The 24,991-nt window shown below is 45.9% G+C and overlaps 1 protein-coding gene across 3 annotated transcripts; it reads right to left on the bottom strand.

Annotated features, from left to right (window-relative positions):
• Window positions 1–4,868: 4,868 nt before the first annotated feature.
• Window positions 4,869–24,980, bottom strand: GDNF (glial cell derived neurotrophic factor). 3 transcript variants are annotated; one of them, XM_049648139.1, is made up of 2 exons: window positions 21,965–22,231; window positions 4,869–5,527 (listed from the first exon to the last, which is right to left on the bottom strand). In XM_049648139.1, exon 2 carries the CDS (start codon window positions 5,520–5,522, stop codon window positions 5,043–5,045), a length of 480 nt encoding a protein of 159 aa, XP_049504096.1. In that variant the 5' UTR covers window positions 5,523–5,527; window positions 21,965–22,231; the 3' UTR covers window positions 4,869–5,042. The 3 variants fall into 3 exon arrangements, 2 of the variants coding, with proteins under 2 accessions (XP_049504096.1, XP_049504097.1); XM_049648140.1 differs by lacking the exon at window positions 21,965–22,231 and adding an exon at window positions 24,681–24,980 and having other exon boundaries at window positions 4,890–5,527; XR_007461477.1 differs by lacking the exon at window positions 4,869–5,527 and adding an exon at window positions 15,574–16,031.
• Between the last annotated feature and the right edge of the window lie 11 nt (window positions 24,981–24,991).

Raw genomic sequence — 24,991 nt, 5'->3', positions numbered from 1 at the left:
GTGATGAGACTAAAGTTGAGTTAACTGTTGCATGGGATCGCAGTAACAGTTCTGTTAAGAAAGATGTGTCCCAAGAAGACACTCCGGGTTCAGACATTTCATTACCTGATGGAAAAAAGCCCCAGAGCCTGTGGCTGACACCCCTCCCCCCCGCCATTGTGCTCTGAGGTGGACAGTGTGATGTCTTGGGCTCCCTCCTCCCTGTGATTCTGGGGTCAGATAGCAAATCAGCCTCCACCCAAGTAGGACTTCCCATGTGAAGGGGGGGGGTGGTGATTTCTGTTTTTGAGACCTAAATAGGTTCAGGAAATTCTGATTTTCCACCTTTACCTTGAGAGTGGATTCACTCTTCAAAAAGTTCTCTTAAACCTTTGCTTCACTCAGCTCTGGCCACACAGGAGAAAATCAGTGTGGGCTGATCTCACGAGCACAAGCAACACGAGACTCTTGGAGCCTGGTGACGGGACTCCTAATCCAGTGCGCCCACACGGTTCCTGGCCGCCAAGAATTCAGGACCTGGAGCCCCACAAAAGCAGTATGTCCTCTGAAGACCACTGCAAGGGGGAAGCAATCCCTCCAGACCACAGAGCAGCCAAAGCACTTGTGGTTCAAAACAACTCGAGCCCGGTGAGGATTTTCAGTAAGCACGGTGAAAGTTCTCTTTTTTATGGCTAGGAATTTCCCAGCTTTCAACACATTCTCTCTGACGTGAGAGAAACTCATTTCACATTCTCCCTTTGGAAAGGAAATTTCCAAGGCTGACCACTGGTTAATCATGTTGAGCAAGAAGCCACAGTACCCAAATGTGTGTGTGTGTGTGTGTGTGTGTGTGTGTGTGTGTAGGTGTCCTTCCTGTGGGAGCTTCCCAGCAGTTTGTCTCTCTACTGATTTCTAGCCCCCTCTCTGCTCGTCCTGATGCTGATAGGAGTAGGCAACACAGCCCAAGGTAGTTTCAAGGGATGGTCAGCAGGTGCGATGAGAAAGCAAACAAGGGAGCAGTCAGTTCCATGGCTGCACCCACCTGGAAAGTTCCACACACCATGCCCCTCCTGGACTGTCACAGTGTTTGTTGGTGTAATCAAGGCTCTGATAAGTTTTACACTTCTCTTTTTAACTTTACAAACTGTTTGATGTTAGTATCTCAGTGTTTTCCAAACTTATTTGATCAGAGAACCGCCCCATCCTCCTTTTTTTTTTGAAGAGCATCTCATCCAATTAGCCATCCTGGGAGCGCACTTTGGAGAAATGACTCTGAAAAGGGGGCAGAAGCAAGCAAGAATTTACAATCTTTGCATTCCCTTTGCAAGTCACTAACTTCGTACCAGAATGTGGCTCACAGAAAGCGAGGCTGGCCTCAGCACTGCCCTGGCAAAAGGACTCTAAACACTGGAGCCCACAGTGGGGCCCGGAGACACCGTGGAATCTCAGCGCAGGGGATCGGTGAGTGTCAGGAAGGAAAGGGCATTTCGGGCAAAGCCTGGCACTGCTCGGAATGCGGTCTGTTGGAAAACTTAAGCTGGCAGACACTTAGCATGAGTGTTAAGAGTGTCAGTTTTGTTTGGGGTTTAAAACACCACACAAGGCTACCTTTCAACAGTCACAAGGCCACCTATGACATAACACGGGGTGTGTGTCATCTGAGGAGGAAGCATGCTCTCATCCCCAACCCAGGGCAGTGGCATTTCCCCTCTTTGGTGCGTTTTTCTTGCCACCAGAATACACAAAGCTAAGGGCCACCATTTGCACCAACTCCAGGGAGTTGCTGCGGCATCATTGTCTGCTACACTGTCATACAGAACAGAGGCGGATGGTGTCACCCAAAGTTGTGCAACGTGGTGGCTCCCTCCTGTTTGCCTCGTTCAGGATTTTGCCAAGACGTTCCTTATTTGCAGGCACTGCCTGTTTCTTAAGTCCTGCCTCAATGTCACCTCTAATTAAAGCAGGTCCCATTTCTTTTTCTATTATAATAGGCTGTTTGTATTCCCTATAGCATTTATCATTGACTGGATCACCACCTACTTTTACTGTTTTGAATACTGTCAGTCTCCACTAGGATAAAATATCAACTACACAAGGGCAAAGATTTTCGGTTTTGGCCGCTTTGGGATGGCCGGTGTCTTGAATAGTGCCTGGCAGAGTGGAGGCAAAGCATAAATATCGGTTGAATAAGCGAAGAACAACTTGGCAAGTTTTTTCTCACTTGGGTGGTGACTGGTTATGGAGAGCTGATGGGCAAGGCCACTGACCAACCAGTGGGCTGTGTGGTGGTGAAGGGGACAGCCCTCTAGCCCAGGGCTTGGCTGGTGAGACTGCGGGACTTAGCTGTGGTCCACAGGCACGAGCGAGTACAGGACAGGGAGCGATAGAAATGAGTTTTTATTTGTAAAAAGTTACAAAATGATATTGTACAAAAATAAAGTCTGTAGAGAACTTTGGTTGTATAACACAAACGATTGGGACAGATCAGAGAAGTTGGAACTTCCAAAGAAGTGCACTCCTTACTGGATCAGATGGTAATCGCAACGATATAGAAAAATCACAAACTTTACCCTTTTGTGGATTTGGAGTGATTTGCTTCAGTTAAAACTTGCTTGTGGTGTGTAGGTGATGCTGGGAACGAGTTGTCAACATCCACCATATCCTAGGGCGCCTGTGGGCAGGGGCTCTCCGTGGGAATCAGGGTTGCCGGGGGTGCGGATAACTGAGCCTGACATCTGGGGACACCAGCCACCCAATCTGCCAGGATTCTCTGAATCAGACAGATGATCCTGGGGCTGCATCAAATCGTGCTTCATGAATGGCCAGATGGCCGGGTCTGTCACGATTTTTGAGCAGGCTGCTCTTCAGCAAAGTCTCCACTCTGGCCCTAGGAGGTCCTTTCCCTTTATTTCCAAGTCGTGCAAGGGGAGCAGAAAGGACAGAGAGGGACAGAATGAGGGAGAACCTGGGTTTTCGGGGGCTTGGGAGAAGGGGTATCTGGTAAATGCCGTCTCTTGGTTACTTTTTAAATTAACGTGATTATTTGAGGGAGGTCAGTAGGTCATTTGATTGCTAACTCTGTCATACTTTGGGGCTAATAGCCACGCAGGTAGTGATAGATGATTTCCTTGATAAAAATCCCTTTTGCGAAACGTGCAACAAACTCGAATATAAGGCCCAGTGCATTGTGCGTGGGTCAGCTGCCAGACAAACCCACCTCCGGGACTCGTGCAAGGTGCTGGTTCCCATCCAGCCCCCGCCTCTCCGAAGGCTTTCAGCACACAGGTAGTACATTTTGTGGGCACGAGACTCGGTGTGCGTATGTGGCTGGGCCAGACACGTGTTCCTTGTCCTGCCTTCTGAGCCACCTTCTTCTGACAGGGACAGCAACTGTTGCCCCACAAGGTCACAGCCAGGGGGCTTTTGGGGCAAGCAGGTCGATCCCATTTCTGGAAGGCCGGCACGCACTGGGTGTGAGCACGTTTCTCTAGAAGACGGTGGGTGGACGGAAGGATGGAGGAAGGGTCCCCACGAGTCAGGGCGGGACCCTGGTTACCCGACAGGATTTTTGTTTTACTTTTAGGTCAACACTGAATCCAGGACTACCTACTAAAAGGAATTTAACCTTTCATATATATGGTTATGCATATCACAGATAGATATATGTGGAAGGGAGTGAGAGCTTACATACAACAGAAAGGGGAGCATGTGGCATATCTACTCAGTGACGGAGCAGTGAGGAAATAAAGCCAGGGCTGACGGTCTGTGCACGCTGCTCCCGGAAAGGGGGCCTGTCAGAAGCGCTCCTTCTGACACATGCCTTTTTTTCAAAAATAAAAACAGGGAAGATGCTGACATCGGGGAGATTAACGAGGGCTTTTCTGAAAAAGGTAAAGTAAGTGATTTTTGCCTAGCGAAAACTTTTTAATACTTTGAAAAGCATGGACCCTTGTTCCCAATTTAAAATTTCCTTTGTCACCTTTCTTTGCATTTTGCGAGCACATATACTTTGGCACCTTCGAAAAGAAACTTTAATAAATAAGGGGGGAAAAAAAGAGAAACTCATTAGTGAACGGTAATAAATAACAATAACTTAAATCTCAATAAATATCTTCTCTATATTTCTGTATCTGAAACAGATGCATTGCATCGAGTAGCTTCTCTGGTCACTGGTGACCACGCATAAACGGAGCTGGGGTGTATGTAACATCTGTCTCTCTGTAAACCGACAGGCCCAGTGGGTGTCCCTGCCCCGGTGCAGCTGGGGGCCGTCCCCACTCTGCTCTCCTGCAAGAATGCTGCCGAAAACCACAACTGGCTTCCTGTTTCCAAGGACATAAAGGAAATACCTTCAGGTTTGTTTTTAGTCACGAGGACAGCCTTTTTGGTTCCTAGCCAACTTCTTCCCACCCCACACACCATGTTCAAAATCAATCACCGACCGTTCACAAAAACGCTGGCTGTAGTAAACCTCAGGCCTCAACTTTCAAATTCAAAGGCAACTATCTCTTGTGTCGTTGCTGTTGTTGTTTCTCCTTCCTCCTTTCCTGGGGTATGTCTCCGCTGAGTGACAGAAAAAGAAACCTCTCTTGCTTTCAGCAGTAAAACGTAACGACAAGGAATGACACCAGGATTACCATTTCCCCGGGTGTCTCCAGACATGTGAAAATAAACCACAGGAGATACACTGGTTTGGCTTCAAGTGCATCCGCAACTGTGCCCATGACCGGTGACGGTGGGCTGTATCAGATGAAAGGAAAGGCCCAACCAGGGACACCAGCCCTGAGCTTCTGGTGACGTCGGCTGCCGGCCAGGAGAATCTGGATGGCTGTTTTCTCTCCCTTCCAGTTCTCTGTAGCTGGATCTCCCTCTACCAGGCTCCCCCAATGGCTGCCTTCCTCCTCCTCCTCCTCCTCCTCCTTTCTCCTCCTCCTCCTCCTCCTCCTCCTCCTCTGCCTCCTTGGTCCTCATCTTCCGTTCTGGGCAAACATTTCCTGGGAACCTTGGTCCCTTTCTTTGCACTGTAGCAGGAATGCAATACACAGCGGTCTCTGGAGCCCGAGTCAGATACATCCACACCTTTTAGCGGAATGCTTTCTTAGAATATGGTAAACCAGGTTGTCATCTAAAAACGACAGGTCGTCGTCATAGGCGATGGGTCTGCAGCATGCCTGCCCGACTTTGTCACTCACCAGCCTTCTGTTTTTGGATAAGTTTTTTAATATTTTGTCGTACATTGTCTCAGCTGCATCACAGGAGCCGCTGCAGTACCTAAAAATCAGTTCCTCCTTGGTTTCGTAGCCCAAACCCAGGTCGGTGACGTTTAAATGTATCGCAGTTAAGACACAACCCCGATTTCTGCCCCTCTGGCCTCGCCGACCTTTCCCTCTGGAATTCTCCGGGTTGGCGGCCGCCGCCTGCCGATTCCGCTCTCTTCTAGGCGGCAAGGCCATTTGTTTCTCGGGTGACCTTTTCAGTCTTCTGATGGTAGCTTGAATAAAATCCATGACGTCGTCAAACTGATCAGGATAATCCTCTGGCATATTTGCTGTTCAACAAGGAAACAGAAAAGGTCACGTGAGATGACAGCGATCCTTTCAAGCAGTCTGCTACATCAAAGTGCCTCCGACAGTCAGCCAGGATGGGACCCACAGCGGAGCCACCAGCCAGTCAGGCTCCGTAACCACTGTCTTCCCCCGACAACAGACGCTAGAACGCACCCACGTCTCCACAGAAGGAAGCGTATCCAGTTAAAAGGGGAGACTAGCGTGGTGGGTGACACATTTCCTTGCAGAAAGCAAATCCTTAGAAGCGCACCTTTCATTTGCATGACAGCTGCCGTGCTGAACGAGTCTGTATTGAGGTTGCTGTGAGCAGGCTGATCCTCGAAGGCCATTTTTCACGGCTGCTAATGGAAGCTAGAGGAGTGGCTCTCAGATGTGCGTGTGGATGAGAAAGTGCGGGATGCTCACTGAAATGCAGATTCCCGGCCCTGCCCTTGGTGGAAGGTGCGGGGAGGGGGCCAAAGAATCTCCACTTTTAGTGAATTCTGATGTAGGTGACCCGCAGACCGTACTTGGAGAAGCCCTGTCCTCCACCACTGCCACTCGCATCTGCAATACGGAGCACTCTTCCCCAGAGCCCCTCCCCGACTCGACACCTCTGGGCGGCTGAGTGGGACCAGACCCATCTTGATAGAACCAGTGAAAAGCTCACGGATCCAGCTGTATGTTAAAACTTCCTTAAAAACTTCCTGGCAAACAACCTACTTTTCACTGACCCAGAGGCTACCGCTTCCTTGGACCAGCATGACTTAAAAAAAAAAATACAGCAGGGGAGCCTGGGTGGCTCAGTCGGTTAAGCGTCCGACTTCGCCTCAGGTCATGATCTCACGGTTGGTGAGTTCAAGCCCCGCGCTGGACTCTGTGCTGACAGCTCAGAGCCTGGAGCCTGCTTCGGATTCTGTGTCTCCCTCTCTCTCTCTGCCCCTCCCCTGGTCACACTCTGTCTCTCTCTCAAAAATAAACATTAAAAAATTAAAAATATATAGTCATACTGTAAGAAGACATTTAAATGTATCAGCAATCAATGGGATGCTGTTTGTGGGAGAGGCGGCTTGACCCCGGGGTGGGGCCCAGCCTCTGCAGCCCCGGGATTCCCGCGGAGGACACAGGACAAGAGATGTAGTCTTTACGGAGATCACACAGAGGAATGGGGAGGCGATGCTTCTCAGATGCCTGAGACCTCTGGGTAAGAGCGTGAATTCCCAATCCCTTACTGTTTTCTGCTCTGTTGCAGCATTTGCTTTGGCTGAGAAAGAGAAGAGGAGCTATTTGAACAATTAAATACATTTCTTTTTTTTATTAAAAAAAATTTGTTTTACATTTAATTATTTTTGAGAGACAGAGAGAGACAGAGCACAAGCAGGGGAGGGGCAGAGAGAGAGAAGGAGACACAGAATCCTAAGCAGGCTCCAGGCTCCGAGCTGACAGCACAGAGCCCGACGTGGGGCTCAAACTCACGAACCATGAGATCATGACCTGAGCTGAAGTTGGACGCTCAACCAACTGAGCCACCCAGGCGCCTCAATTAAATACATTTCTAAAAGAAGAAAGCTATTCAAACCCCTGGTTATTAGGTCCTAGACCTTTTATGCTCCCTCCATCCCAATTGTAGGTAATTGAGCATGTTTAGGGTTGTACGCGGCTTCGAAAAATACACCTCAAAATAGTTGTTCACAAGAGTGAACATGTTTTGCCAAGACCATGGTAAAGTAGAGAAGGGTTACGCTGTGCCTAACCCATGGCACACTGTTTTTTCATGCACTGATTGTTAAAACAAATATCAGTATCCTATTGTGTGAACAAAATCCAGCTAAGGCAACTCAACCATGTCTACTGATCATTTGGTCAACTGAGAGACCTATATTGATCGACACTGCTCAATCTAGGTTATATAGAATATATATATTATATTATAGGATGCATTGTAATGAAAAGAGTGGAGATTGTGTGGAATCCCCAGAACACCTCATTGTCTGATATCTAAAATTTGGCTGTGGATGTCTTTGCTGCATGGAAATCACGAAGCTGCTTCCTGGTCTGAGCCCCAACATCTCTGCCTGGATTCTCACCACAGCCCCTGAACTCCTTCATGCCAGCCTTAGCCTTCAGTCTATTTTCCATTCAGCAGCCAGAGCAATAGTCCTAAAACCGTTAATGCAGGTCATGTCCCTCTTTGTTCCAAACCCTCCAAAGGCTCCCCATTTCTCTTGGAGTAAAAACCAAAGTCCACACTGGCCTAAGGCCCTACCTGACCTGGCCACCCCTTCTCCTCCAGCCTTTGTTACGTCTGACCTCATCTTCTACTTCTCTTTTCCTTTCTGCCACTCCTCTAGCCTCCCTGGCCTCCTTACCGTTCCTCACATACAGGGTTTCTCAACTTTAGCCCCACTGACATTTTGGGCAGGATCATTCTTTGCTATGGGAGGCTGTCCTCCCATGTTGTAGGATATTGAGCCGTATTCCTGGCCTCTGCCCAGGAGGTGCCAGTAGTATCCCCCCACCCTCCTCTAGACATTGCTTAATGTCCCTGGGGGCAAAATCATCGTGAGTTGAGAACCACAGATCAGACACACAGGCTAATTCCCGCATCCCCTTCACATCTCTGCCCAAATGTCATCACTACCAAGTCCTACCCTGACTTCCCTGTTTAAAATGCAATCTGTCCCCAAACCCGAATTCAGACCCTCCTCCCTTGCTTCCCCGCCCCCAACCATACAATCTTCCAACACATTGTAGGACTTATTTCTTATGTTTTTTTATTCATTGTCTGTCTCCTCTGATAGAAAGTCAACTCCAGGAGGCAGGGACCTTTGCTTGGCTTGCTCACCAATGAATCCCAAGTGCTTAAAATAGGTCTGCCCCCTGGAGGCCCTCCGTACTTTTTGAATGAATTAGGGCACTTGAAAAAAGCACAGAAGAAGGAGTCCTTAATTTTTCAAGGGGACACTTGGGCTTCAGTTGAGAACAACACCATTATGAAATAACAGGCTCCAAAGTAAACAGGAAGCCGCGATGATGCCCTGAGTGGCACCATCATTTTCCACCTGAGAGGTAAACATCCAGCTGCGAGCTGACTTTCCTTTCCAGCTTCCTGAAGCACTCAAGTGCTGTCTCTCAATATCCACCTCATTCTGAGCCTGGGAAACGGCTCGTGCTCCGTGGGACGGATACCTTCCCAGGGTCTGGCGTGGAAGGGTACTCTGAGTTTGTCATTTCCTCTGAACCACTTTCTAGCTGACTTCCTTAGGAAGTTTTCTCTTCTCCTTAAAACACAAAAACCTTGAAATCACTCTGGTTTAAAGAAACCAGAGTTTCTTATTTTGAAAAAGGAGCTGCTGACACTGTTTGCGATTTTTTTTCAAGAAGAAGTTTTGAAGAGGAAATTAGGTTTAGTTGTGCTCAGTTTCAAAAAACCATGCTTGTACAGGAATCCGAACTTCTAAAATTGATATATTAGGGGTGATTAATCAAAGTACAAAAAAAGTCTTCATGTTCCCCCCAAAGACTCTTTGTTTTACAAAAGGACCCACATGAGGGTCCCCCTTCCCAATCCTGCGCTCCATTCAAGAATTCCTGAATGGATCAGTAACTTAAGAACCTGGGGACACAGAAAGTTAAAATCGCTTAGGAATCAACTGAAGGTTAATCAGAAATGAGGACGAAACATTACTAAAATTTTAACCTAAACTCATGGGAAAACATTTGAGTTGCAAAAGTTCAACTTATACTGGTTTAGAGACTTATTAATTTATGTAACAATAAATTACATAATTTTATACCACTGGAGTTATATATAATAACAATTTGAATCAGTATATATAATGTTCTTATTTATTGCCTGATACTTTCAAAGTTCCCCCAAAACCTTTTCCTTCCTTTTTATGACATCTTGACTGCATGGCTTTGTCCACTGGTTTTGTCCGCCAGATAAAATGCAGAACACCTTAGTTAAATTTGAATTTCAGGTTAATAGCAGATAAATTTTTAGTATAAGCAGTCCTAAATAATGTTTGCGACATACTTATACTTTGTGATGAGAACATTTAGTCCCTTGATTTGATATTCGACCTGGCTTTTTCAGGGTGATGAGTGTAGCAGTGTGAATGTACCAATCACCCATGCTTTTGGACGAGGTGGTGAACAGATCATTGATCCTGTATTAAAAGGCTTCCAGGAACCTGGAAAGCAGTCAATAAATGTTCAATGTTACACCAAAGGGTATAGCTAATAAGAATTTCTCATTTGATGGGAAAATCTCCCTCATACCTTATTGTTAATGTGGAAATATTTATTGAAGCCCCAGGTTCAGGGCGGAGGCGATTCTTATCGAGTCGAAGGGTTCTTATTTTCCCCTTCTCTTTTTCCTTTCTTTTCCTTCTTGAAAAATAGAGCAAAAAATAAATATTCATCTTGCAAGTCTTACATGGATATGAATTTTAGAAACCAGAAAAAGCCAGAGAACAACTAGGCCTGTCTCTTCCAACTAAATTACTAACTCCAGGCGTGTTGATGCTGAGTTCACTTATAGAGAGGTGCCTTAATTTATCAACACTAGGCATTTTGGGGGCATAAGGAGCCATACGCCTCACCGCGCCTGTCCTTAGAAATTCTGCAGAGCCTCGAACGCAGCCCCGGCAGACCCACAGCTGCCTGTATCTTCCAAGAATTCATGTCACTGAGGAGAAACAGAGGGGCTGGGATTTGGATTAGTTCCCTAGATTAAAACTTAATAGCATATCAGTTTCTCCTTCCTCCTATAAAGGGCTTGGCAGAACGTCTGCTACACAAATAGCCTTCATTAGTATTAACTTTGATAGTAAAGTATTTGCAAACCACAAAAGAGGAGCATCATTTAAAAAAAAAAAAACTAGGTCAAACACTTGCTCATTTCCCAGACACAGTTGGAGGATGTATCTGGGAAAAACAGGTCCATCTAAAAGCTAACGTTTTTAAAAAATCAAGATGTTCAAATGCATTTAAGTGATCCTTCAGTATGCAACCACATATTCTGGCATTATTCTCTTTAAAATACTTTAACTTTGATGTGTCCTTTGTATAAACAGTGTTATTTAAACAAATGAGACCCTGTACTGGGGCATAATTCTGGGAATAAACCATTCAGAGTGAGACTTTGCCTCCCTCGATTATGGGGAAAATATAGTAAAGTCACCTCAGGAACAAAGGACTGGGATGTTGCCTGTTTTGTAAAGGCAGTTGAGTTTTTATAGAAACAACGGTAAGGCCTCAGAGTAGTCCTTGTAATAGGCTACCTAAAAAGTACATAATTCAAAACATTATCTGAGTTGAGTAGGCATTGAATAGACAAAGCAGTCTCCTAAACGTTAGATTTCTCTTAAAAACACTACAGGTTATTAACTATATTTTAATCAAAGAGGTCATTTTATATTCCTATCGAGTTGTGTCCTCAGCCCAGGGGCCTAAGCCAGCCTTCATTCAGCCTGTCTTGAACCCATGGGCCCCAAAGGAAGGCAGCACAAAGTTATCTATGAAGAAGTGAGGAGATAACGCCTCACCCGGAGTAGCAATGGGCTCTGAGAATGGAGGGAAGGTCTCTGAGGCTCCCAGAATAAAGGGGGCTGGCTCTTAGAACCCACAGTACCTCCTCTTAGAGGCGCTGTCTTCAGGGCCAAGTAAGCCTCAGGGATGCAGGGGCCCAGCAAGAAGGCCCAACTATTTCTTGCTCTGGGGAGGACCAGCTTCTGTACATAACTGTAAAGCACCCAGCTTCTATGGACTAGAAGGGCAAGGGTTAATACACTGAGGTGAGCTGCCGCTTCAGCCAAGGCGGGGGCGCCACACAGGTGGGGGGCGCATCTGGAACCAGTGCCCGAATGGCTTTGCTCCAGGTGGTGCCCTGTTCCGGTATGAGGCCACGGAAGGCCAAGCCTGGGGCTGCTGAGTGCTGGGCAGTCTGTCCTCCCATGCAGAGCCTCTCCTGAAAGGCTGTCCACAGATGGGACACAAGGGGAAAAACCCCTGCGGGTGGGAATATTTAATCTGATATTCTTTACCCACCTGTGCACCTGGTAAAGTACAAACTGCCCCGCAGTTTCATATGTATATGAAAAACAGAAGTTCCATCTATCCGCACACATGTATACATACATATCTGTGTGTATGCACATGCGCACATGTGTGTTTACATGAAAAGAATCAGCCTGGTTGATTAACTTCTCAAGAAAATTCCCAACTAATGTCATTCCTTAGAATGCATTTTTTTACTTTTCTTTAAAAAATTTTTTAAAAAATATTTATTCATTTTTGAGGGAGAGAGGAAGAGAGATTGAGTGCAAGCAGAGAAGGGGCAGAGAGACAGAGAGGGAAGACAGAGGATCCAAGCAGGCTCTGCACTGTCAGCACAGAGCACGATGTGGGGCTCGAACTCATGAACTGTGAGATTATGACCTGAGCCAAAGTCGGACGCTTAACCAACTAAGTCGCCCAGGCATCCCTGTTTTTACTTTTCAATAAGATACAAACATGATTTTCGTCACTAACACTGAAATGTTATAAGAACCACATGGTGGAGTCTTAGCTTTAAAATTCCTCACAGTACAAAATTTCATCATTCTATATTTAAAATAACTTCCTTGCTGCCCTTAAAAATATTACCAATATAAAGGTAGGAAGGATGCTTACTTTCACACAATGTTAACTTTAAGGCCAACAACATCCCTGCAAGGCTAAGGTAGAGATTGCATATTATCTAATCTTACAGATCAGGAAACTGAAGATTAGAGAAGGTTAAAACAAAAAACAAAAAACAAAAAAACCCACATTCCTCGTAAATGTGAACTCAGTTGGTCTAGTTTTTAAAGCTCAACCTGTTCTAGGGTCCCAGGCCACCTATTTGTTTTTAAGTAAAAATTCTACTACCATGCAGCTTTTCAAGTCTTGAGGCATGTGGCAATTTACTCTGGAGCAAGTGCAAAATTATGCTGATTTCACCTGTACACATTTACCAAATTCAGAACAAGAAGTGAGATATCGACTTTTGTTGGAAAATCCAGTACGAACTGAGTTACATGAAGGAGATTCTAAAGTTAGGCTGCCCTGAGCCACAGGATAAACTGTCTCTGAAAACGGAAAAGCCATGCCTTTCAGGGGCATCTCCCATGCCCTGGTTCTTGCATATCACTCTAAGGCAGATCTGGCAATTTCCCAGTTAAAACCGGAAAACCAGCAGCCAAGGGTGGTGGCATGGCAGCTTCAGACAGAGAGGCCCCATCTCCAGAAACTTCTCAAACTCACTCTGGCACCAAATGATGAGGCTCTCGCTGTAGAGCCTGGAATTACAGTCTGGGGTCAGTCCCTGACCTTGGACTCGTGACCTTGGACTAGTTGTTTAGCCCTTCTGAGGTTAATGAGACCTTCTCTGTCCACTCTCTCCCCAAGTGCTAAAACCCTAACATGCAGGCAGTCTAGGTCTTGGTGGGGAATTCATTTTGGGTCAACCCTGTTAGGGAGAGGCCTGCCTCTGGCTGGTGCCTCAGGACCATTCTCCTCAGGGCCCCACAAAACCCCAAGGGAGGTATTTTATAAGACCAGCGCTCTGACTCCTGAGCTGTGGGGCCTTCTCCTTCCATGGGAGGTATTCTAGGTTCTAGCGTTCTCAACCTTTTCGGTTTACCTCTTGCCTAAAGAGGTGAACTGTCTCCTCTCGTGGGAGGCATCCTTACACCTCAGTATGTATCTGTAAAGGTAGGGATGGAGCCGATGACTTCTGAGGGGACACAGTACACCAGTATGCTGTCATCCTTCTGTCCCCATCAGCTGATAGTCAAACGCTACACTTGCCATTTTCTTAAAATCTCATTTTTATCCATTTCTGCTTTCGCTGCTTCAAGCACGTTTGGGTCATACCCGGCTGATGATTCCAAGGCTAGAATCGCCCACGGTAACTGCTACCAAATGCATCATAGATCCAGCTTGTCTTGGAAGCTGTTGGCTGTTGTTCTTATTTGCCCCTCAGTGACCTCTGAAATGTGTGGTGTTAGTCCACGAGAATGTTCCAGTTCTCTGGAGAGTTCTACAGCGTTTTGTCATCTGCTATTTATAAGCGTTGATTTTATTCACTTATTTGAATTAATTAAAAATAAAAAGTCTACAGGTCACTAAGCCCCAGAATGCTGATGACCGTCCTTGCTTTCCTATACCGGGCAGAGTATTCACCCAGTGTGAGACGGGCTGTCCTAGCTATTGGGTACTCTTGGGTTACCTTCAAGAGGAGTCTATGGCAGCTCTTTCCCAAAGAATAATCAGCAGTTGTGGCAATTTACTAAGTCATTGTGACCACTGCCTGAGCTACCAGTGCATTCTCTCCGTGACCCGTGGTTTGTTGACAAGAAGGCATGACATGGGTTTATTTGAAAAGTATTTGCGTTATAAAAACACCAGTGTTTTGTTGTTCAAAAAAGCATTTCTGGATCCTCTCAAGGCAGAAGAAAAAGACCAACTAGAATGCAAACCATTTCAGAGACTAGGAAAAGGAGCCTCGGGTACACTTTTAAAAGCCACTTTGCTTTTCAAAATGCCATTTTATTCACTATCTCCACCTACTCTGACCAGCATTGCACACGAGTATTAGTTATACTATCTTGAATTTTTACCTTACAGCTTAACTAAGAAAACTTGTCATGAGTGTAATGGAAATTATTCCGTGAATACAAATAGCCAAAAAACCTCACTCAGGAGGAGACGGACAGTATATCATTTTGCTATCCAGATTCTGATTGCCCTGTTCTGATTTCCACCTATGTGGTCCATGCTTTTATTACAGTTATGTTAATAATTTTACAGTAATACAGCATGGCTCCCCTGGGGTGAAAATGTCCATTCTCCTGCTTTTAAGTCACAAACACACCCCATAGGGTGTCCATTTGTTAACTAATCCATGAACGCCTGGTGTGAGCTAAAAGCACTCCATAGTCAGCAGTAAACGCCCCATGCTAACAAGCACACACCATGAGCTCGGCTATTGCCTTTATAAAAAATTTATGGGAAGGGTGAGAAAGTGACCCAATAAAATCAAGTGCGCAAAAAGTCAATTGAAAACATAATCCCTTATGGTGTTATCAGAGGCAGGGTGGTTTTTGAGGGGAAACTCGAAAGGAACCTGGAAGCAAAGGACCCTTGGCTTCTTCCTTCCCACAAAGCCCTGCCTGAAGCCAGACGCAGCAGAATGTTCCAGGGTTCTGCATCCTACTTCCCTCAGCCCTCCCCAGGGGCCGTGGGTAAGAGGAATATGCTGAGGGTCTGAGGGACTTGGGCACGAAGAGGAGGGATAAAGAGAAGATGAAAGGAAAATAAAGGGGTTGAAAGAAAAGTGTTCTCAATCATCTGGGCCAGTTCCACAGATTCCTGTAGTCAGATATGAGGAGAGACTTTCTACCCCCCAGTGAATGAATTTACTGGCATCTCAAAGACTCCTCATGAAATCAGCTATACCTATCATTCAACAATGATTGGCATTTACAAAATCCCAACACCTGACTTTTCTCTTCCTGACATAGCCAGAGGGGTCAGATAGGAGTGTCTTGGGCTGGCAGGAGGGGACCTGGGGGGTGTGTGGTCACAAGAGTGAGTTCCGGACTCGGGCTGCCCCTGGTCCAGAGTCTGGCTGAGTTGCTTAACCCTGCGGAGTCCCAATTTCCCCTTAAAATGGGGATAGTCCCATCTTTACCACAATGGAACAGAGTTTTCTGCTCAGTGCCTGAAAGCATTTAACCAATGGGGTCTGAAGTCCATATGGTTGCCCGTGACAATTCTTCAGTGACACCTACACGGGGGCAGCAGTGTGAAGATCAATTCTGCCTGTCTGCACAAAGCCAGATTAGCCCGAAGGAGGTGCAGACACTGTCCCTTGTTAGTCTGGTCTAGTGTGTTCCCTAGAGCAGAGGGCCTGGAGCCCCAGCAGAGCGGTCTGAGGTCTGGGTGCGGAAGGAGCAGGTGCTGTTTGTGCTGCTGCTTCTGTGCTCCCCAGAAATGCCCGAAAACTAACCACACAAACACCCACTGAGTTCACAGCCCACGAATGGTATTTTTGTGTCCACTATGGGTATGGGTCCGCGTTTTCACACTGAGCAGGCAGGTGTCCTGCTGAGGGCACACGAAAACTTTCTACAGGTTAAAGGAATCAGTTTCCGGGGTGCTGCATCCTGAAATCAGCCTATGAACGCTCCTGTGGCGGGTTCTCTTTTCCCACGTCCCCTCCTACGATCAGCCTTCCACCTCAGTGAGAGAGGTGCACTTCCTGCCCATCTCACTCATTTCACTGGGAAGCCCCGTCCGGGGGATGAAAGCTGCAGGTGCCATGTGAGGACAGTTCAGGCACGCGTGGCTCTTTGGGACACACTGGGATCGGGTGGCTCCCGACATGAGGACACACCATCACAAACTTAGTCCCAGGACGTTTACCCGGATCTCATAACGTGGAAACAATCACAGAAATCCACACTGAAGGGCAGTCTGCAAAATAGCAGGCAAGACATCAGATCTTTTCAAAACTGTCAATGTCATGGTAAAAAAAAAAAAAAAAAAAGCTTCAGAGCTATTCTAATGGAGAATAAAGAAATACGATAATCAAACGCAATTTGTGATCCTTGATTAAGGAGAACAAACCATAAAGGACATTATTGTCACAACTGGGGAAATCTGAATATGGGTTATCTATTGGATAGCAGTATTATTAAACTTCCTGAGACTGATAACTGAACTGTGGTTATATAAGGTCAAGTCCTCGTGCTTAGAAGGTACGTGCCGAATATTTGATGTTATGTTTGCAACTAATTCTCAAGGAAAAAAAAATGTTTCTCAAAAAAAAAAAAAAAAGCAAAATGCTAAGAGGTCAGTCTTGGTAAAGGATACATGGGTGTTAATTGTATTGTGAACTATGTACTCTTTAGTCCCATACGAACAAACCAAGATATTCTGAAGTGGGTGGTTCCATATTTCCTTCTGGCCAGGCACTCACAGCAAGGCTCTGGGCTTTGTCTGTCCATCTACCCATCTGTCTATTCATCACCTAATTAGGATCCAGAAGTGTAATGGTTGTCAGGGATATACATTAACATGTGTCTTTAAACTGAAAATGAAGTCATATCTTTTCTGACCCAAAAGTCAATTAATCTGGGCTGTAGTTTGATGGTTTTCTATGCACTGAATCAACTAAATTTGCAGCTCCAAGATTTCGCCAATCCCCTGGAAATTATTTCTGGTACAACTATTAAGCTTGTGATTAAAAAATTATAGATATCATCTCAGAACTGCACAATAGTTTTTCAACATTCTTTCTGCAGGTTTACAAACAAAAAAGTTTGAAGACTTTTAAAACCATGCCTTTCCAGGGGCACCTGGGTGGCTCAGTCAGTTAAACATCCAATTCTTGACTTTAGCTCAGGTCATGATCTCGAAGTTGGGGAGTTCGAGCCCCACGTCGGGCTCCACGCTGACAGGGTGGAGCCTGCCTGGGATTCTCTGCCTCTCTTTCTCTTTCTTAAGATAAATACATAAACATTAAAAAAAAAAACAAAACACCTTTCTACCTCCATTACCTTATTAAGGTCATGCCTAAGTGGGTTTTGTCTCTACTGAGCTAACTGGTCAATTCCCAGTGGTGACCCAAGCTCGGCCTGTGCAGATCCATTTATTCCCGCTGTGGCGATCACTCTGGTGCTTGTGCAGTCACCTGTGGCTTCCCATGTGAATGTCCCCTTTCCCTGGGCAAAATGGGAGTGATCTGAGAATGAGTGCCTCCCAGAAGGCCTCCCGAATGCTGCCAGCCTATCAAACATTCGAGCAGACCTCACTGTCCCAAAATGTTCAGGAGCCTGCTCTCACTGCAACAAACATCAGGGATATAGAAGTACGTACAGAAATTCACGTATCCCTCCTTAAAAGCTTCTGGTCTGGATTTCAAAGTAGCTATTAATAATATGAGCCTAGGCCGGCTGCTACCCAAATGGAAATTAAACAAAAAAAAAAGGCTTAAAGATAAAGGTAATTTAATATTCCCTGCTTCTGTTAGCTTGCTCTTTTGATTTTCTTGAAAAATCTGTGTTTCAGGGTTAGTGAATGTATTTTTAGCAAGCCAGTGTTTGTGTTTTCTCAGTCTACTAATACGGGAACACAGTCTGTGTTAAGCCAAGAACTCCTGGCTTTGAGACCAGAAGTCTGAGGTCTAAATTTTGGTGTCATCACTTACTAGATTTGTGACCTTGAGCAGGTCTCTGGGTCTCATTTCTTATTCTGTAAAATGGGGATAAAAGTATCTCCTCCTTTCCAGTAGAGCTCAAACTTCCTTAATTTTAGCATAAGCTATAAAACTTACTCGCTAAAAACGGAGTTGACCACGTGGATAGCTAAGAAGCACTATGGCACTAGCTTTATTATTCAGCTTGTAGTTGTAGTTATTCACTTACTGGAGGATTAGTAAACTGTGTCTATGCCTAGAAACTTTTTACAAATGAGGGCACGATACTGCAAAATGAAAACTACACCTATGCCACTGACTCCACTCGTGAGCGGCCTGTGTACCTGAGTCACTTCTGCAGCAAGAAGTTCAGCACAATCCCACTCCCAGCCACCTGCCTACTTGAGAGGCTCCAGGGGTGCCCTGCTGCCATCAAAAACAGAGAACCCCTGGGGCACCTGGGTGGCTCAGTTGGTGAAGCGTAAGATTCTTGGTTTAGGCTTAGGTCAGGATCTCGTGGTTTGTGGGTCTGAGGCCCACATCAGGTTCCACGCTGTCACCGTCAGCGTGAAGCCTGCTTGGGATTCTCTCTCTCTCCCTCTCTCTGTGTCCCTCCCCCACTCGTATTGTCTCCCTCCCCCCGCCAAATAAATAAACTTAAAAAAAAAAAGCAAACCCTTCTTCTCCAGGATTTTACAGCATCTCATAATCTGGGTATCACCTACGGAGATATCCTAAATTTCACACCACTTCCTGCCACCTGTTCGCAGCACTTGGCGACTGGTCTGGCCTCCTCCTTGTATTCACCACCTGCCCCTTCCCCATATCATAGTCATAAATTTGCCTATGCTTCTCCCGAGTCTGGAATGTGCCTTTTTTTCCCTTTCCCTTCCCTTCCTAATACCCATCTTTCAAGTATGAGCTCAAATCCTCACTCTTCCCTGAATCCTTTCCTGCTATGATCTCTAAATCCCAGTGACCTCATTGCTAGGAATTCTTACCATGACCTCAGCTAATGTAAAGCCCTTGGTAGACATATCTATCTGTCTGATAATCCGCCCACCCACCCATCTGCCTATCCATTGTGTGTAACTAGATCATGAGCTGTTTAAATTCACAATTTTGTCTTTTTGAAGCCACACAACACCTAGCACATTAAAGATATTTAAGACTTACTTCTTGATTGAGCTCAAGTGATTGATTAAATAAGTGTTTTAATTGAATGAAGGTGCTATGGACCATTAAGGGCTAAATAAATAAAGATGAAAGGGATGTTAGGGGGAGAAAAGCCCTTTTATTTTTGTATCAGTGAAAGCAGAATCTTTTAAGCATAATTCTTAGGCTGTTGGGTCAGCTGAAGGTCCTAAGATTGGCCAACCCAAATTAAGCCTGAAATAGGTTTCACTAAATGGCGACAGTTTGATATAGGTCTCCAGACTGGGGCCAGAGTGAGATACTGGTCTCAGATCTCAAGTGAGGAATCTGTGCTTCCTAAAAGGGTCTGACATGCAATTTATTGATTTCAGGAGCCTCATCCCAAGGGACAGGGCCCCTTACCAGCTTGGGAAGTTAATTTATTATAGTACGGCTCATTCATACAGCCAGTAAAGCAAGAAAAAGCAATAGGTAGATGCTGCTATTTATTCCAAATTCTATATCCCATAACATTAGATTTGAAACTTAACATTTAACCAGCTTCTAGAAGCTTCCTTTGCTGGATAACAATGGGCTGAACATTTACTAAATTTCACTGAAAGTTTTTTGCTGGGTTTCTGAACCAAATTAAAATAAGCATTTTTAAATTAAATATCCAACAGGGATCACTTAAAACAGAAATACTCAATATAGGTAGCCTCCAAATCACAGTCCCTCCCCCACGGCCCCCATCATTTACACAAGGGTCTGTCTGCCTTCTTGCAGTGGGGCAGGAGGTTCACCCTAACATGCCCATGGGAAGCTGGTGGGAAAAATTTCACAGAAACTACATGGCCTCAGAAAATGAGGAAGAGAAGGAGGTGTGAAGTCCAGGAGGAGCCAGGGAGCCTGACCCGGGGTGGGGGGGGGGGGGGGGTGTGGTGGTGGAATTCCAGGCAAGGCTACCCTGACTAGTGCTGACCAAATGATGACTTCAGGGCCCAAAAGAGCCTGCCTGTAAGGCTTGCATTTCTTTCACTGTCCTTACTATGTTGTGCTACTTGAAATTCCACCATTTAGAGCAATGTCTTGGCAGAGGCTGAAAAGGAAGGGGGAGGCCAGAAAAAGGCATTCACTGGGCTGTTGGAAGGAGGAAGATGGCGACTAACAACGGCAATACTTATGGGGCATGGTTTTACAGTGCATTCTCTTGTTTAACCCCCATCACAGCCCCTGAGACGGTTTTAATACTGTCCCCGTTTTCCAGATGAGGAAACTGAGGTTTAAGAGAAAAGCAATAGCTGGTTATGTGCCCAGGCTGGGATCCAAACCCTAGTCTGATCTGACTGTGTGAAGTGCAACTCTTGCCTGTTGAAATTCCCTAATTTCTTGCTCTGTGCCCTCTTTCTGCAGATTATGGGACTGACACCCCAGGAAGAGGCTCTAGCCTAATATTGTGAATTATATTTTAGCTATATTGTGGTTTATACCTACATTTGTGTGGTCCAGCCCAGGCTTGATTTATAAGATTGTTTTCATAGAAAATTTTGTCACTTGCTACCAAACTGGTGGAATATAATCCCATCCTATTACCATAAATTGTGCACTACCTAGAATTATAATTTAACAAATGCTCACTGTTTCTTCTACTTGGCTTCTAGGCACACAAAAAGTCCACTGTCCTAGCCCAAGGCAGTTCATGTTTAGTTTTGGTTTACAATACTGCTTAAGCGTACCACACTATACATCTACTAGGATAGTATGTGCCGTGAAGGCAGAGACTTTTGTCTATTATATGTACCAGGGATTTCCTAGCACCTAGGACAGTGCCTGGCACCTGTAGGCAGACATTATTTGTTGAACAAATAAATGTTTTTAGATCACAAATTTTATTTTATTTTTTATTTTTTTAATGTTTATTTTTGAGAGAGACAGAGAGAGAGAGAGATACAGCAGGGCAGGGAGGGGCAGAGAGAGAGAGAGAGAGAGAGAGAATCTGAAGCAGGCTCTAGGCTCTGAGCTGTCAGCACAGAGCCCGACATGGTGCTTAAACCCAGGAACTGCGAGATCATGACCTGAGCCGAAGTCAGACGCTCAAGCAACTGAGCCACCCAGGCGCCCCTAGATTGCAAATTTTAAAATCACATGCACTTTCTGCTTTTGCTTGTGAAACACAGAGCTGTCATATACAGCCGAGATCCAGCATACATGACGATTAACGAACCTTTAATAAATTCAGACAACCTTGCGCAACAGGGTTTTAGTCACTAATTGAAGACCTTCCTCCCTAGGTAGCAAAACCAAAAGCTCTGCATCTCAGTGGTTTGGGGAAACTCTGGTCCCAGTGTCTGCAGACTGCCACCCATTGTGGTGGAACTCTGGCACTCTGGACACGCTGCTTTACCCTGAGGACCACAAGGGGTTAACTTTCAGCCCTACAATGCTGACATCTGCTAATTTCACCTTCTTTTTCACCTCCCAGTTTCCTCGAGCCTGCTCTAATCACCCTTTGAAGAAGATACTGACAGAAAACAAAAGAAAAAGATAGCTGAAGGGAAAAGTCTTGGATGCCCCAAAGGGAAAACCACAAGTCCTTGAGTTTAGACAAGTTCGTAGTTGCTACAGGAGGTAGCCACAGCCCGTTTACTTGATAGCCAACCTATAGGCAAGCAAGTGAGCCAACTATGCATTCTATTTGGTGGTTCACCTTGTGATGATGTTAGAAACAGAATTCTGGCCATTTCGTTTACATTGGGAGCAGAACACATAGAACCTCAGGAGTGAGTGCATGCAGTCCAGCCCCCTTTGAACAGAGTGGCTGTTAAGGTGGCACGAAAGTGCCTTTGCTCAATCACTGAGTCACAAGCATTTGAAAATAAGAGGGGCGATTTTCGAATGAAATGAGTGACTTAATGTTTTCTACATAAGCCTTAACCAGTTGCACGGTGTAGAGTGCAAGATATAAATGTCAGCACAGTGACAGGGGCATGCTGACTCTGGTTGAGTGTTCGAAGTCTGCACATTGTCATTATTCTGCCTTCCCTGCACTGACAGCTTGCTACTGAATTGAACATACCTGGAAAGAAGTCAACTTGGCTTACAATGCAGCTCAGTTTCTCTTTGGAATGTTTCCGTTTCAAATGTCCTCTAGGATCTACTGGGTCTTGCCATAGATAAAACAGAATCGGGTGTGTTCTGCTGGTTCAAATGTAAATACGGTAGTAGGAATCTTGTCCAGTGATGACTCAGCATCAGTTTTGGAAAAGGGAAGTAATGTCCCTTCTCCCACCAGTCCTTTGCACACTGCACCCTGCCCTAATCAGTGGGATTATGCTACCTTGCTTGCTTTGTTACTGGTTGTATCTTACATGGGGCACAGGTTTTCTTAGAGTATTATCAAATCATAGGGATTCAACCCTGACTGCACAATAGAGTTACCTGGGAGACATCTAAATCTCCAAATGCCCAAGCCACACCCCAAACCAATTAAGTCAGAATCTCTCACGGTGAGGTCCAGCATCAGTATGCCATTAAAGATCCCCAGGGGATTCCAGTGAGGTGGGGGGGGGGGTGTCTCTCCTCCTGAGTCTTTACCCAGAGGACAGGGCAGGAACATGAAGGCTAAGGGGACAAAAATCTCATAGCCATTGGCGTTTGGGAGTGGAAAGGCCTCCCTTTATGGCATGGTTGTAAACTTCACTGAGGTCTAAAGTAAGTAAGTAACTTGTCCAAAGTCAGAATTAGTTGAAAGCAGAGCCAGCATTAAATAAGCTGAGGTAGACATGATACTAATATGCTAATTAAATTTCCATGAATTAATCAGCTTCATAATCAGGCCCAGTCATATTTCTCCTGAACATCCTGGCTGGAGAACTATTATCTAACACTGTGTTCCTGTTCCTCTGGCCTAGGCTGTTTGAGTGAATGAAAAGCCGCTTACTCAGCTCTCATGGGTACTATTCTGAAGACAATGGCACTAAGGGGCATTTTAAATTTAAGTTTCTGTTGGAGAAACATTTATATACACTAAAGTAGAAATTCATGGTTGAAACCGAAGCCTTTAAAAATAGGTTTATACACGGGCACCTGAGTGGTTCGGTTGGTTAATTATCCGACTCTTGGTTTCAGCTCAGGTCATGGTCTCACAGTTGGTGGGACTGAGCCCAGAGTGGGGCTCTGGGCTGACAATGCAGAGCCTGCTTCGGATTTTCTCTCCCTCTCTCTGCCTCTCCCTCACTTGTGCTCTCTCTCTTTCAAAAATAAATAAGTTTGGGGCGCCTGGGTGGCTCAGTTGGTTAAGCAGCCGACTTCGGCTCAGGTCATGATCTCGTGGTCCGTGAGTTCGAGCCCCGCGTCGGGCTCTGTGCTGACAGCTCAGAGCCTGAAGCCTGTTTCAGATTCTGCATCTCCCTCTCTCTGACCCTTCCCCGTTCATGCTCTGTCTCTCTCTGTCTCAAAAATAAATAAACGTTAAAAAAAATAAAAATAAAACAAAAATAAATAAATTTTAGAAAAAAAATAGGTTTATACAACTAACTGACAGAAACTCTTGGAACAGTTACTTTAATTTCAAGGGATCAACGATGTTCTTTTCCTAACCCCAAGTCACTCCTGAAGTCTTAATTTGCCTTAAAAAATGCACTTTTCCCCTCTTTCCTTGGGACTTCGGGAAGAAGATGCTTTTATTGTTGTAATTAAGCATAAAACGAGCACATCACGTTTCCTGCACTGTTTTTAGCTCAAGGCCACTAGGTTTGGGGGACTCTTTAGCATACAACTGACTTGCCCCGGGGGGCTGCTTCCGTTGTGCACTTGACTTCAGTTTAAGTGCAAAATAGCTAGAGGGAGTAGCCAGGGTGACATCCAGGCTACAGCTCACCATTGCTTTATATCGGGGTTGTGTCAAATTTTCTACTGCTACCTCTGTTACCTACATACTTCCCCAATAACCTCTAACTTGTAATGTATGCACATACCTTGCTTTAAGCAACAGATAAACTTCTGAAGAGCAGAGGGTAAATTATATCAAATCATAGTTGACATGCCCTAATAGAGTGCTATCTAAAACATTTTTGAGGGGGAAATCACAGTTATTTATTTATTTATTTATTTATCTATCTATCTATCTAGTCTTTTCTTAAGAGTTAATATTGTCGCGTGTGCAGTGAACTACAGCTTTTTTCCCCCCTAGTCCTAGCTAGCACTCTTCACCGTTCAGTCTTTCTAGAACCGGAACTTTTCTGAACAGATTTGACACTACCCAGATGCTTGTTCTGGAAATCGAGGCCCTTCTGTGTTTTCTCTGACTCTGGCTTGGCTTTGGAAAAACCTCAGCCTCTTCCCTTGCAAGGGCAGTTTAGGATGGAAATGCAATTGTTTTCAGAATTCGGCACAGCCAGGCACACCCAAACAGATAAAGGGCTTTGGAAGAAAGAAAGAAAAAAAAAAAAAGGGAGTGTGTCTGCAGGATGGGGACGCTGAGAAAAGGGGAAGGCTGTGTTGGTTTCCTATGGTGGTGGTAGTGGTAGCGAAAATATCTGTTCATCGCAACGCTAAACGGACAGCATAAACATTTGATACCCCCTGTGCTGGACGAACCAGCACGCGTCATATAACGACCAGGCGTCGGGGCCTTTGGGCGGCAACCGGCAACCACACCCTGGGAGGGGGCTTCCGCGTGGGCGTGGGAGGCCGTACAGCAGTCCCTGCCAGCTTGGGGTGCGTGCGGGCGGCGGGTGGGGGTGCGTGGGGGACCGCCGGCGGCCCCCCCGCGGGGAGGGAACGGTTCTTACAGTCACTGCTCAGCGCGAAGGGCGCGCGGCGGCGGCCGAGGGAGCGGTCTTCGGCGGGCGCCTCGGGAGGCCTCTTACCGGCGGGCAGCGGGAAGGCGGACGCGGTGTGGAGCAGCACCAGGCAGACAGCCACGACATCCCATAACTTCATCTTAGAGTCCCGTCCGGCGGCGGCACCTGCACGGGCGGGGAAGAGGACCGGCGAGTGCGCGTTAGGCCGGGACGCCCGGGACGCGGCATCCCGGCGGGTCCTGGTGCCCCCCTTCAAACTCGTCACCGCCCTCCTCCCGGACGGCTGCAGCCCAGCGGTT

This window comes from Panthera uncia, assembly GCF_023721935.1.
Source record: "Panthera uncia isolate 11264 chromosome A1 unlocalized genomic scaffold, Puncia_PCG_1.0 HiC_scaffold_17, whole genome shotgun sequence".
NCBI lineage: Eukaryota > Metazoa > Chordata > Mammalia > Carnivora > Felidae > Panthera > Panthera uncia.
Note: the sequence above shows the minus strand (reverse complement) of the source record. Positions and strands in the feature narration are given on the sequence as shown.

Coding starts and splice junctions, on each gene's coding strand:
- GDNF (XM_049648140.1), bottom strand. CDS start 24,831: ATGAAGTTATGGGATGTCGTGGCTGTCTGCCTGGTGCTGCTCCACACC. Junction 5,528..24,680: donor CTTCGCGCTGAGCAGTGACT/GTAAGAACCGTT, acceptor CTTGTTGAACAG/CAAATATGCCAGAGGATTAT.